General features: G+C 42.3%; 1 protein-coding gene across 1 annotated transcript; it reads right to left on the bottom strand.

Moving 5' to 3' along the window:
* Positions 1 to 7,144: 7,144 nt before the first annotated feature.
* Positions 7,145 to 10,118, bottom strand: slitrk3a (SLIT and NTRK-like family, member 3a). The gene has a single exon (XM_076100528.1). The coding sequence runs from the start codon at positions 10,031 to 10,033 to the stop codon at positions 7,145 to 7,147; it is 2,889 nt and encodes a 962-aa protein (XP_075956643.1). The 5' UTR covers positions 10,034 to 10,118.
* Positions 10,119 to 14,077: the final 3,959 nt, after the last annotated feature.

Consider the following 14,077-nt stretch of genomic DNA (forward strand, 5'->3'; position numbering starts at 1 on the left):
CTCTCCATTCACAATTCCAATGTCACTCACATTTGTAGAGTGTGCTGGCACAGCAGTCCGCACTAGGCCGTTCAGGGCTGGCATAAATTGAACATGCTTTTATGTCTAAATCGAAAGCTTGATCTTGCTTTCACTAAATCTCTGAATGCCAAACATTCCTAAATCTGCAATAGCACTGACCCCCCCGAAAGCTGTTTTTACGTAAGAAGCATTATATACTTGAAACAAGCACGCACATAAGCTACACCAGCCACCGGCACATGGCCTTGGCCAACTAAACCATTCACAATCCTAGTAGAGCAGCTGAAAGTCAAACCACTACACGCAGGCACAAAAGAGACCTCGGCCTCTTTTATCTTGAGCTTAATTTTCTCTCAAAAAAGAAGTTTAAATGTTTAAGCCTGTATCTAGTAACTGTAAAGCAATCAGTCTCACCATTCAATATGCTCATCCTCAAAACGGTACTTTTATGTTGCCAGCAATAAAATAAATAGGCACCTTTTAACAGCAGGCACTCGATATCTTGGAAATAAAAAAAGATTGGTTTATTGTGTTACTCAGTTATCAGACTGTTATTACAACCAGTTTGGCTCATTCTCTCAGGTCACTTGTAGATGTGATGGAGCACTCTCTAAAAAGCAACGCACCGTGGTAGCACAACCAGACAGATGCACACACACACACACACGCATAAATACATACAGTCGTATTGTTTTTTGTGTGTACTGAATAAGAGATACATGGATGGGAAAGATGTACTGATGGAGATCTGTGCACTATAATGGATAGAGAAAGACACAAGTGTGAATGTTGAAAAAAAGAGAAACATGAGATTAAGAGTCAGGGGAGGAAACAGATGATTGACTTTGTTCAAATGTGAAAAAGAAAAAAAAAAGATACAAAGAAACAGAAGAAGGAATAGAATGAAATAAATCTTTATAAAATTCACTACTGGCCATCCTAAAGCACAAAGTAGGGCCCACACTGCGGAACAAAGAGAGATGGTCTATTCAGAACACTAGCAAGGGACACAATGCTCCATATTTTATTTGATGAAATCATGCCTCTCCCCCCCCCCCTTCCTGAAATGAGTGATAATGACACAAATTGCTAATCTTTCGTATATACAAGAGCAAGGTATGTAGCGCACTGCTGAGCAGCACAAATGACTGCAACTTTTCACAAACTTGCAGTATTTTTTTTAGACAGGAGAGAGGGCCACAATCTCCAGGGACCCAAAATTCACAAGGCAAACAATACGAATGCAGAGCTTTACAGTGCAGACGGAGGCAGAAGTAGCAGAGAGGTTGAGAATCGCCCTTTCTCTCTTTCACTCTCGCTCTCCCTCTGCACCCCCCTTTCTCTCTCTCTCTTTCTCCTCTCCCTCCACCTCCTTTTTTCAACATACTGGGTCAGTCGAGCTCCTGCACTGCAGCACTGTGGAGTGATGTGTTGAAGGCTTTTTCATGATCTCAGGACTTACAAAAGTGTACAAGTTAGAGTGGTTCTCATCTCTTTTGGGGTTCTCTGTAGTTGAAGACTATAACCATTTGTGCCTGTTTTAATTGAGTGCAGCATCATTTTAGTAACACCAAAGCTGAAGTGTGGGAAATCTGTCAAATGACAGTCAGAATTAACCTCAGTTGACACGGTCCACGTCGTCAAATTGATGCAGTATTCAGTACAGCATCAATAGCAAATGTGGTGCCTGCATATAACAGGAAAAACTGCACTCTCCTGTCTTTGCACAAGATATATACACAGCACTTTATGACACCACAAAGAAAACCAAAAGTTAGTTGAGCCATCAGCATAATCACACATAACTCAAATAAACTCTTACACACACACACACACACACACACACACACACACACTCACGGGCCTTCCCCACATTTGCCAACACACACAAACAGACGCACATGCACAGAAAGTGGAACGTGCCTTTCTGTATGCCGCACCTGCAGTAAACTGCAACTTCAGCACCATGGTCAGAGACAGATTGGCTTTTTCAGCACACTGGAGATAATTCCCTGTTTCCCAAACAGAGAAAGCATATCACACACCAGCTACACACATGCACGCGTACATATAATGCCAAATATAAGTGGTCACAACCCTCTCTCAGTGCCTTCATAACATGCTCTCTCTCTGCTTTGGACTCTCAGTTTTTGGTAATTGGACAATTATGGATTCTTTCAGCGATAAAAGGGCACAAAGAATCCCTACTTTCTCTAAGTGGCACATCCTTCACAATCCTCTACTGACAACTCCATGTTCTCTCACCCTTCCCTAAGCCGCTTGTCTGTGCTCTCCCTCCCATCAATATCGCTCTCAAACTGATCTCTTCCTCCCATTTGTTTTATTCCTCTTGCTATTCATGCCGTGCTGCCATTCAAAATCATGTCTGGGCTAATTAAGACTCTCAAATACCCATCAACAAACATACACTGATTAGAGCGGAGACAAACGAGAACAGAAACGCATGGCGGAAATGTAGCCACCTCAATGACAGATATATCTGTTTATCTGTCCATCTGGCATTCTCTCTCTCTCTCTCTCTCTCTCTCTCTCTCTCTCTCATTACACAAACATACACAAGCATGCACACAAACAGACACACCTAGGTGCACTGACAACTGACAGCACCCCTCTTGCAGTGCAGGCACGTAGCAGCAAAACAGCAACCAGAGGCCCAAAAATATCCTGAGCAAAAAGAGGAGAGGAGAAAAATGTATGAAACATTAGTGGGCACCACCTCAAAAGTTAAGGGTAATACAAACGGTCACGGTCAGGCGATGCCTCAACTCATCATGAAATGTATGCACTTGTATTTACTTCTAGCGAATGGCTAGAGTGAATCCTGAGCTGGTGTGAGAGCCTACTGAAGCTCTTCTGATAGGCTTATGGTATCTCACATCTCTAAAACAAGCTAATTTGAAACAGCTATGTCATGGTTAAGGTTTAAATCAACCAATTGATATAGAATTATGTGTCATTACATTTGTTTTAATAGGCATGCATTGCTGAATTATTTCTGCATTATGTTCTAATAAGACTTTTAGATAAAGGCCTGAAGGAAAGTGTGCCAAGCTTTTTTAATAATTTAACTTCGAGCAAAACTACCTCCAGACAAAAGCTTTGCAGAACATTTACAGCATAGTGACTTATTATCAACCAACCACCATCAACCCACCACAGAATGTATTATTAAGTAATTAATAAAGTAGGTTGATGCATGACAAAGGTCATTAAAGTGTATTATTTTCAAATAATGCAAGAATCAAAGGATCAAGAGTGTGCAAGAGAGCCATGGCAGACATTTTGTTTCCACAGAAGTTAGAAGACAGTCTGAAGGAATCAAAATGGAGATACATATAACCTTTACCACTCCAAAGACTCCAAACATCTACAAATAGTTTCTCATTCAACCAGCCTGTGTTTGAAGCTGGTTAAATTGGAAAACCTATACTAACGAGAACAAAATAATGATGCCAGACCTAGGAATAAAGGAAGCTGTGAAGCCAGCCACAGACCTGTTCAAGAGTGAAATTAAATAGATCACAAAACAAACTCAGCATGAGAATAGAACGGAAGACACGAGAAGACAAAAGAGAGAAAGAGAGAGACATGAAAAGAAAAAAAAAAAGTCGTAGGGACACGGACAAAGCCAAGGACAGAGAGGCACACACTGCATTTTCCGTGCTGAAGTCTTGCCAACGCACAAACCTCAAGAGAGATGTTGAAGGAAAGGTTAACTCCACTGCGAACATTCTAACACCTCTGACTGAATAGAGAGAGATTCAAACAAGCAGTGAATGTTTACATTTCACACACAAAAAAGAAACATTTAGCCAACCTTCAATCCTATTGGTGGCCATTGTCTAATATTCCACCAAAGTATGAAATCACTTGGAGATATTAGTGCAGGATAACAAGAGGATTTATTGGGATGAAACCACTCAGCATGGTATAATGGGACAAAGCCCAGCACTCATTTATGAAATATAATGGTGGGTTGGTGACAGGAGTGAAGGATAAAAACGGTTACCAAGATATGGGACTATAGCAAAAATCATCAATGATCCCAAAACTTTATTTATTAATTCAGTTGGGGGGGGGGGGGGGGGGGGGGGTAATGGTGAGGGCTGGGCTTAACATAGTAATGCATTATGTTTTTAATCAAACTGAGTGCACACTTAAAACGCTGACCATATAGTCTAACCTCTTGGTCAGGAAAAGGAAGGCTGAACATGTTTGTGTGTGTGTGTGTGTGTGTGTGTGTGTGTGTGTGTGTGTGTGTGCATTAGTGATAAAATAAACAAAGGAGCAGAGCAATGAGGTGGGGCAGCAGAACATAGGGGTACAGCATTGTGAAACTTTCTGCGAGTAGGAAACGGAGTCTCGACGTAATGCTACCATGCTTACAAAGGCTTTATATGAAGATGACCTCCACTCATTTGAGCAACAATAATTGTCAAAGAAACTAAACAATGAATACAACACAAGGTAAAATGTTTCATATTATGCAAGCTTGTAGACTGGTTCCTTACTGGTGATGACTGCTCTAAACTATAGCTAAGGGGGCCTTCCCATTTAACAGGGAAGTATATGGTTTGCTACATGTCTTCCATTTAGTGTAAGTTGACACACATAAGAAACCATAAGACCCAATTGCAACGGAGGATCATCACTCCTAAACCAAGTAAAAGGCATGACATGCCCATTTTAAAACAAAACATAAATGCACCCTCCTTTCCATAGATATTCACAAATGTATAGACATCAAGATTTGCATCTTATTTTTCCCAAATAAAAAAAATTCACTTCAGAAAGAGAAAAAGGAAAAGCACTATGATGATGTGAACTGTAATACCATATTTACTCCGCCGCTGCTTCTACCTTGCTTTTTGTCTACATCTACTATTTGGTCCCAAGAATGAATGCGGCTTGGATATGGAAATATCAAATATCAAAAATCACAGCGAAAAAGTTGAACAATTATTATTTGCTGCGGTAGAGACTACTGAGGGTTAATTTACCGTTAGGGATTTCAGTGCAAAAATAACAATAAATCAACAATACAAAAAGTGATGGTCAGCTCTTTCAAGATTGTTTTCTTTCAAAAAAAAATGCTGCTTAATTTTGTTGATGCAACTAGAGTTTTTTATTTTGCCATTTTCAAGTCAAATGGTTGAAATAAAGCAAGAAAAAAGAAAGCATGAAACGGATGAAACTGTGCTGGAATGGATCAAATTGTTATGCCACTTGTAGTTTTTTTTTTTTTTTTTTTTTTTTTTTTACGTATAGATATTTTCAAAATAGTTCATACGTAATATGAGACTTATGAATGATTTCTTAAGATAAACATTTTGTGCATTACATTAAAAACTGCATCCAATCTACTAAACGCCCAATGAATCTGAAAGCCTTTTTATCGCCCTCCAGTGGAATAAATCGGCATCGCTACTATGGAAGGAGTCAGAAATTGGATCTGCAAATTCAAAGAGCAACACCCAATCATGTTTTTATTCGCCCTCTCAATTACTGCTTATTGGCCTTCATCAGCAATACCCGTTAGGTTAGTTAAAATTGCAGCGCGCCGCACTGATTTGGTATATCCAGTCAAATCATCGACTTCAAAACCAGCTAAATTGACTTGAATTGTTCTTCTACCTTCATCACATCCAGCTAGGACAAGTAATATAGTGGCAAAAAAAGATAGCACACTATGACATCCAGCAGGTTAGGATCATAGGACAAAGTACCAAAAAACAGAAGGTTATATTTTCCAGAAAATAAAACAAAACACATTGTTTCCCCTTTTAGTTGACCCTTTCCCTATGAATTAAATTAATCTGGGACTAATCCAAAAATAAAAAGCAGTTGAATTCGATTTAAATGTTATTGCCCTCTACAACATCCTGTCTAGCACTCTATTGGTCCAGCAGCTATTCTCTCATTTCCAGCAGCATTACCTCATGATGGTCGGCCACAGCGCCTCCATGCCATTAACAAGACACCAAATACACAGCGTGTCAATAGTGCTCCACACACAGGTTCCCGTGGCATCAACCCTTTCATCATTTGATTGAAGAGTTTGTTTTTATTAAGAAGGCTATACCAGACGCATAATCACTATACATTGATTTAACATTACCTTTACAATTAAAGTCTTCACTGAAATTACAGAATAAATATATGCACATTTTTCTTCAAATCTTTGTGAGAGAGAAAACATTAAAAGTGCCTCCTACAAAGCCGTTAGTGGGTGACGATGGGGAATCCAGAAGCAATGGGGTGTCAACAAAGTGCGTGGAAATATCCAGAAAACCTTGAGCGTTGTCTTATAATAATATTCACAAATGTTTTACCATCCGTGCGTCGGCGCATCCTTTTTTTACGAGAAGCACCCTGATATAGACAGAAGTCCTCATCAATAGTAATAACCATATTAATAAGATATAAAAATTAAATAGAACACTGAACTGTAAATGTGTTGCAGTATCTCTGTTCATAATGTGATGTGATAGTCTGAGTAAATCCCCTCGCTTCCTGCACTGAAGCGAGTGCATGCAGCAAACTGCAGTTCATTTTAATATATGTATTTTTTTCTCTCTCTTTCGATCATTTCCTACAAACTTCATGTGCACGGCCTCCGGGTGTTTGTACATCCTAGTCAGGGGTTAAAGAGTACAGCAAGAAACCCCCAAAGTCAGGGAGACGTCCAGCTCCCGTGCTTCTTGAGCATCATGGTAACTCCATGAAAAAGGGTTATAGTGACGGATGTATTTTAGGATGTTTTATATGTTTTATTCCCCGGTGCCCCTCTCATTCCTCTTTTGCTCTTTCTTGGGCATATAGAGATATTTATATATTATAAAAATAACGGCTGTTGACATTGCTGGCTACTCTGAAAAAAAGGCACTTCATTGAAATATCTGAGAATGGCCTCTCCTCCAAAGTGATTTTGGGGGGAAACTTTGTTGTAACTGTAACTGTAATATAATATTTTATTTTATATCATGCTGCTCTCGTAAGTTTGTTTTCTGTTATATTGGTTTGGGGTGATTTTTGTCTTCAGGGTGGCAAAGTGAATGTTTTGATTTTGTGTTTTGTTTTTTTTCTCCATGGGATAGAGATGTTAAAACCGGTACGATTTTTCCAAGACTTCGAGGTAATCCGGCTTGGTTTGAAGTTTGGCCCTTAACTCGAGGTAATCGCTTTGGGACGGGTCGGGGTAGCAGCCTTTCCCCGCCGTGAAAAGCAATGTCTCCTTCAGCCGTGCATCCTGCTGCAGATCCGGGTACTGCATGCCTGGTGGGTGCGCATGCGCCACATGCATGTCCTTTAGTTTGGGTACTGTCCCATACAAACAGTCTACAAAGCCCACTGTTGGTGTGGGCCTCTGACTGTCAATTACTGTAGGGCAGAGCCCTCCGTTCTCATGAAATCCTGCCATGTCAGCCGTGGAGTGGTTAACTGTGACGATAGTGTTGAGTTGAGAGTTGGAGACGGCCAGGGTCCACTCTCTCTCTTTCTCTAATAAGGTTCTGTAGTTACTGTTGCTACTGCTGCCATTGTCTTTCTTCTCTGAAAACTGCAGTCTGTCTTCCACTGCTATCTCTCCTTCTCTAGGCTTATAGATGGGGTTGTTACACATCTGCGTCACTGGATGGGGAATGTAATCATAAACGTGACCATGGGCATGAGTGTGACTAGTGTGGGTGTGTGTGTGCATACTGTGCATACTGGGTGTCGGTTTCTCTGGTGTGCCAGTGTTACCAGCAGTGATCTGCCTCGGTGGGTCCTCGAAAATCCTGCATTGCATTTGGATCCCCGTCAGATCTACCTCAGAACGTTTCCGGAAAGGAAGGTTCTTCCTGCGACGAAGAACAAAGGTGAAAAGCCCGGCAGCAACAAACACAGCAGATATGAAGAGCATGAGTAGGCTGAGAATGAGGACAGACAGTGGGACAGCCCCTCTCCCACCTGCCTCCCCCATGTCAGAGCTCCCTGTGGTGAAGTCATCCCTACCAGGCAGGGCCGGGGAGGGGCCTGAAGGGTACTTGAGCTCAGGACAGATGACTTCGACCTCCAGTAAACGCAGGTCCTTCCCAAACACAAATTCGGGTGTCTTGCACATGACATCTCCAACCACAATGACAGAGGAGAGCTTTTCCAGCCAATGCTTGAGGGGGATGATATCACAAGAGCAGTCCCAGGGGTTCTGATGGAGATCAATCTGGACAATGGAGGTCAGATGCTGCAGAACACCACGCACAGGCATGGAAAGGAAGTAGTTGTTTCGGAGGTTGAGGCGTGCAAGATTGGTGCCAGCAAAAGCGTCATTGGGAAGGGAGCGTAACAGGTTGTCATTGAGGAAAACCAGCTGGAGGTTTGGCATTAGGGAGAAGGAGTTAGGTTGTATCTCACGTATGACATTATACTCAAAGTAAAGATAACTCAACATCTGAAGCCCCCGAAACATCCCAGGGGTGAGTCTCTCAATGTCATTCCCATTCAGATATAAACTTTTCAAGTTCGGCAGGTTGATAAAGGCGCCTTCTTGGACGTAGGATATCCGATTATTCCCTAAATGCAGTAAATCCAAACTTGAGAAGTTCCAGAAATCCGATCGGTATATTTTCTGTATTAGGTTCCCACTCAGATACAATTTCTTGGCATTGAGGGGCCGTGGGAGGAGCTCAGAGATGTTGTGAAAGCCTTTCTCTTTACAGTTCACTGTTAGCCCGAGGTCATTGATGTGAAGGTTGCAAGTACATCCAGCTGGACAAATTATTGGGATGGGAGGCCTTGTTTGGTAGCCAGCAACAGGGGGCTGGTTGATGCCTGGATAGATGCTACGAGGGGTTGGAGGGTTCTTTGTGGGCCGAGGTCGTTTGGTGGGCTTGACAACTCTGTCCTTGTATTCCACAGAAGAGGCTGTGTTGTGAAAAGACGAGAGCATGGAGGAAGGTTTAGTAGGCCATGTGTTCTCATTGCTGAATGGGATCCGGGGAATTCCGAGCTTGGCCTCAATTTCCCCATCTGAGAGCAGCGGACAGAGCTCACTGCGCTTGATTTCCCGTAAGTCTTTCCCATGTAAGTGGAATGGGTACTCGCATGTGATCTCACCTACCAAAGCTGTATAAGGGATTCTCTCCAGCCAAGTTTTTAACTGGACAATCTCACAGATGCAGTTCCAGGGGTTCTCCTCCAGCTGGATTTCCATTAAGCTCCTTCCAACGTACTCCAGTGTGCCCTTGTACGGCAATGTCTTTAGTCTGTTTCCTCTTAGGTCCAGATGTGTGAGTGACACAGATCGGAAAAGATAATTTGGGAGCACAGGGATCAGATTGTCATTCAGTATGAGCACTCTCAATTTGTGAAGATGCCTGAACGTACCACTTTCAATCCGTTTGATAACATTGTAGTCCGCCTGGAGATACTCTAAACTCTCCAATCCCAGAAAAGTGTCATTCCGGAACACTTCTAGTTTGTTTTCATGTAAGAACAGCCGTTTGAGTATTCCTAAGCCATTGAACGCTCCCGCGTGGATATCTTGCAAGGCGTTATTACCCAGGTTAATGGATATGGCGTTGTTGAGATGGAGGAAGCTGTTAAAGTAAAGCTTCCTCATGGAGTTTCTCTGCAGGTTGAGCTTGAACGGCCTGCTCCATATCTGGGAGATCTGGCTGACATTTGTAAATCCTTTACTGTCACAGTGGACATGGAAGATTCCCTCTTTAACCTCGCAGTAGCAGGGCTCGAAGCAGGGCTCGTCGATCTCCTCGGAGTCCTCTAGTAGTGGCATCGGGGTGGTCCATCCTAAGGCTATGGTGCTCAGCAAGGTAACCCACAGCATCCTCGCTGACACCAAAGGGATGAAGTCTTGGCTCCAGGGACAGAGCCACTTCACAGCACTGCAACAAAGAACAGAGGGAGAGAGAATGGATGGGAGGGAGGTAATGGGGGTGGGGAATACACACAGAAGTAGCAGATGTAGGAGAGAAAGAGAGGAAGGATGCATTAGTTTTAATAGAATGGAATACAGCTTTTAAATAAATACCATTAGATAATAGAATGGCATCGGAGACAATACTTTCACTGTGTCAATAGCTGGGTTGTTTCAAACATATATAAACCCAGCACTGTTGGATAGGTAATATGAAACCTATAGCAACACAAACAAATCTCTGCATCGAGACAGTTAACGACAGTAAATAGGCGGAATTGTCATTTATTATACAGCAGACATGCTGGTAAGGTCGCAATAAATCACCCTTAGAGATGCTTATCACCGTCAATAAACTAAGGCAACAGCAGGTGGATAAGGTTAGTGGTGAGGAGACACTGTCCCCCTGCTGTATTTATTACATAACCGGGACCTCAATCCCTCTTTCGGTAAATGAGAGTATATCGCAGGAAGTGGACAGGAACGGAATAGGTATCAGCTCGGTGACCATTAGTGGGATGAGAAGAGGACTGTCAAGGGACATCAATCTCGTTAAAATGAATCTCAACATATTTGTATGTTCTAGTCTATAACTCACAGAAATCTGATAGAAAGCCACTGACGCTATGGTAAATGCAGGGTCTCAGCTTGACCAGTTTAAAGATGTTTGAAAAAAAAAAAAAAAAAAAAAAGGTAAAAAATTGTCAAAATAGGTCCAATGACTGTGACGCATGCACAGTTTGATAGCAGTGGCCAGTGCCACCTCTACAATCTGATTTGCAACCCCAGACGCCAACCCCAAGTTTGTACCACATCATTGGCTTTTACCTTGCTGTGGGGCGTGTATTTGGCCAGCCCATTACTTGTGTCTGTATGGTTGATGCCGTGCTGGTTTGCATTTAAGGGAGCAAAACAATAAGCAACATAAACACGTGCAAGCCCCGGAGCAGGACACAACTTTTCAGTCGAACACAGCCCGGACTCATTGTCAAGTCTTCAATTGCTGTCGGTTTGTCACAGCCCTCGGGATCTGATAATGACGCACAAGGCACCCTTAAGCGTATCTGAGACGCACTGGGATTTCAATTAAAACTCCAATAACAAAAAATCCATCCCCAGCAATACAGATGCTCACAGCAACTGCTCCAGCATCCATTCACTCCGTCCAATACTTATGAAGCATATACCATTCATCAAGTCAGTTTATTATTATTGTTATCATTATTATTTTTTATATTATTATCGTTTTTATTGTTGTTAGTATTATTAAGGCCTCGTCATCTCTTTGTATGAATGGTTTGTTATAGATCCATGACATGTTTAGCTACAGTTAATATTTCCCATATTATTATAATACATAAAAGTAATATGACATTTTTTATAGTCGAGCTCAGGAACCTGAAGATGGTAATACACATTTTGTCTTTGTTGAAAAAATCACATGACGCATAACGATGCATGTTACTTATCCAGCCACTCCATGCAGTCTCGTCAGAGTAAGACTGTGATGTACTGTGGCATGAGTAGCCCACCACCTTGCAGTTTGTTCTACAGAACAAAGTCCATGACTTTAACTGCTTGAATATGGTCAGAATCTGATCATTATTTGTTATCCAAAAACATCCAGGCTAATTGTCTTATTTTAATCAGCCAATGATACAATGTATGCTGTACATAATTCAGATTAGTAATTTTGAATTACTTTAGAGTAAGGTGAAACCCAGGGTTTGCATATCGTGCATTTTTTGTTGGTGGTGAGCATTACATTTTGTAAGGGAGCTATAGGAAAAAGATATTTGTAATTTTTAACGGTAGCCTACTTAATTAACATAAATTTCTGCAGAAGGAGACTGGCCATCAACAGTTGTGTGTGCATGTAGCATATTATATTTAGTCAATTATTAGTAGAATATTAACGCCAAAAAAAAAAAAATATCAGCTAACTGTGCGCAGGCATTGACATATTGTATTGCCACCTCTAGACATTCCGTTGCTACCCCTGGGCCACCCCAGTTATACATGCATAGAACCGCCACTGTTCCGACGTGCAGAACACGGCAAAACCGAGACTATTCTCCCACTGCGTATTCTTGGGTTACATTACATAAATCCAAAGAGTGAGGGAACTGTCGATTTATTGTTGCAACGGATCCTGCTATGATTTGCCAAACATACAATCAAGTCAACTTCTTCTGGGTTTCCCAAGTGGTGATGCCATCGGAGGATTAGTGGAGCAACGGTTTAAGTGAAAAACGCAGTTGGCGAACCTGGTTTCGAAAAGCTCATGAGGCTGTGATTTAGTATCCGGCCGGCCTAGAAATGAATAACAGGAAGAGAGGACGAATATAAATAATACTAATATTAATGGTAATAATAACATTATAATAATAATAATACTTATATCGATAATATTAATAATAAGATGGGCTCATAGAAAAGTCTGTTCAGTATCTCCATGGTGTTAAGTAGGATAATGTCACACACGTACAAAGTATCCCCTAGCCCCTGAATATCTTTTCTGTAGGTCCGTGACTTTTTTGTTTACACGCACAGTGCTATCCGTTCAAACGAGAGTGCAGGCAATCCAGAGAAGATTCGCCCGATGAGACCGTCTGCCGGAGCAGAGCCGCTGTCCATGGTGCTGAAACCAAAAGCCCAGCGACAGGGAAAAAAAGAGGAAGAAAGAAAGATATTGTAATCCCAAAAAAAGACGTGACAGTAAAATGCGCCAAGGAGAAAAAAAAAAGAAAGATCCTTGAGCACGATCTCCTCACTGTGAAAATCACTGTTTGCATTGCCCTCTCCGTACGTAATCCTCCAGGATTTATTGATTCCGTTTCCATGATAGAGATCAAAAAGCGCAGATGCAATGTCAAAAAAGTATTAACGACATTAAAAGCAATTCAAATAACGCTGCCATATTATATTCCCTTGGGTGTATCAAATCAGGTGCTATACCTACTTAGTTTACGGGGATTCCAACTTCACATATCCTCCAGCGATGGTTTCTGTTATTGCCCAGTGCGTCCCGCTCACCGTCCGATGCCGGGCTGTGAGGAAGAGAACAAGAAACGGGAGGTGACCGAGCCGTTAGAGGAACAGGAGGAATCAGAGAGGGGAGACGGAAAGAGAGAGAGAGAGAGAGAGAGTAGGGCATTGAGGAGGGAGAGAGGAAGAGATATGCATGCGAATGAGCCACGGATTCCAAAACCAAGCTTTTGGCTACTTACATAAATTAAAAGTGCTGCTCCCTGTGAGTGGCAATGTCACTATTAATCTTGGATTTACATCAAACTAAGTTATTGGGAAACGATGACATCTGACAAGCTCCAGTTTATCCAAACCGGTCAAGGATCTCGTCCACTGAAATCCCCCCAAAAAATAGCATTGCTGTCAATACAGCGGAGAGAGCAAGAGCGCTTGTTGAAATGCATGCCAAGCATAATGCAGTCGTGCCTTTCGTCGTGACATTGGCAGGGAAACGGTGAATAAAGAACAAACGGCTATTGATCAGTCAAATGGATCCCTACGATCCGTTATCCTTGATGTACGAAGAGCGCTAGCAGTCCATGGCAATGCAGACACATTACACATACACACACATCTGCATAATACGGTTTCCCTCTTGATACACTTCATGGACAGGCACACACAGCTTAAACACTCACCTTAGTTTCGTACTGCAATTGGACAGCATCAGGGGAAAAAAGCCCACTAGTGCGAATCTTGTTAGATCTCTCTCTTTCTCTCTCTCTCTCTCGTTCTCTTTCTTTCCCTCCCTCTATGTCTCCCTCTCTCTCTCTCTCTCTCTCTCTCTCTCTCTCTCTCTCTCTCTCTCTCTCTCAGCGGCTGAGGCAAAATAGAGGATTGAAGACGTGATAGGAATGCAATCTCTCCCACTCTCGCTCTCGGGTGACTCTGACTCTCTACCCTTCTTTCTCGTCTCCTTTTTTTTCTAAACAGTTTGCTTAAAATGCAAGCCCTCGACTTGTGCCCGTCCGCTTCCTCTTCCTCCCCTCTCCTCCTCCTCCTCCTTCTCCGCCGCCGTCGCCGCCCCCCGGGCGAGCACTCAGCGACAATGTAGCCGGGTGAGAGTGTTCACCCCTCGGTTTCAGGACC

Source organism: Anarhichas minor, unplaced genomic scaffold (assembly GCF_050575085.1).
Source record: "Anarhichas minor isolate MPS153535 unplaced genomic scaffold, ASM5057508v1 ptg000026l, whole genome shotgun sequence".
NCBI lineage: Eukaryota > Metazoa > Chordata > Actinopteri > Perciformes > Anarhichadidae > Anarhichas > Anarhichas minor.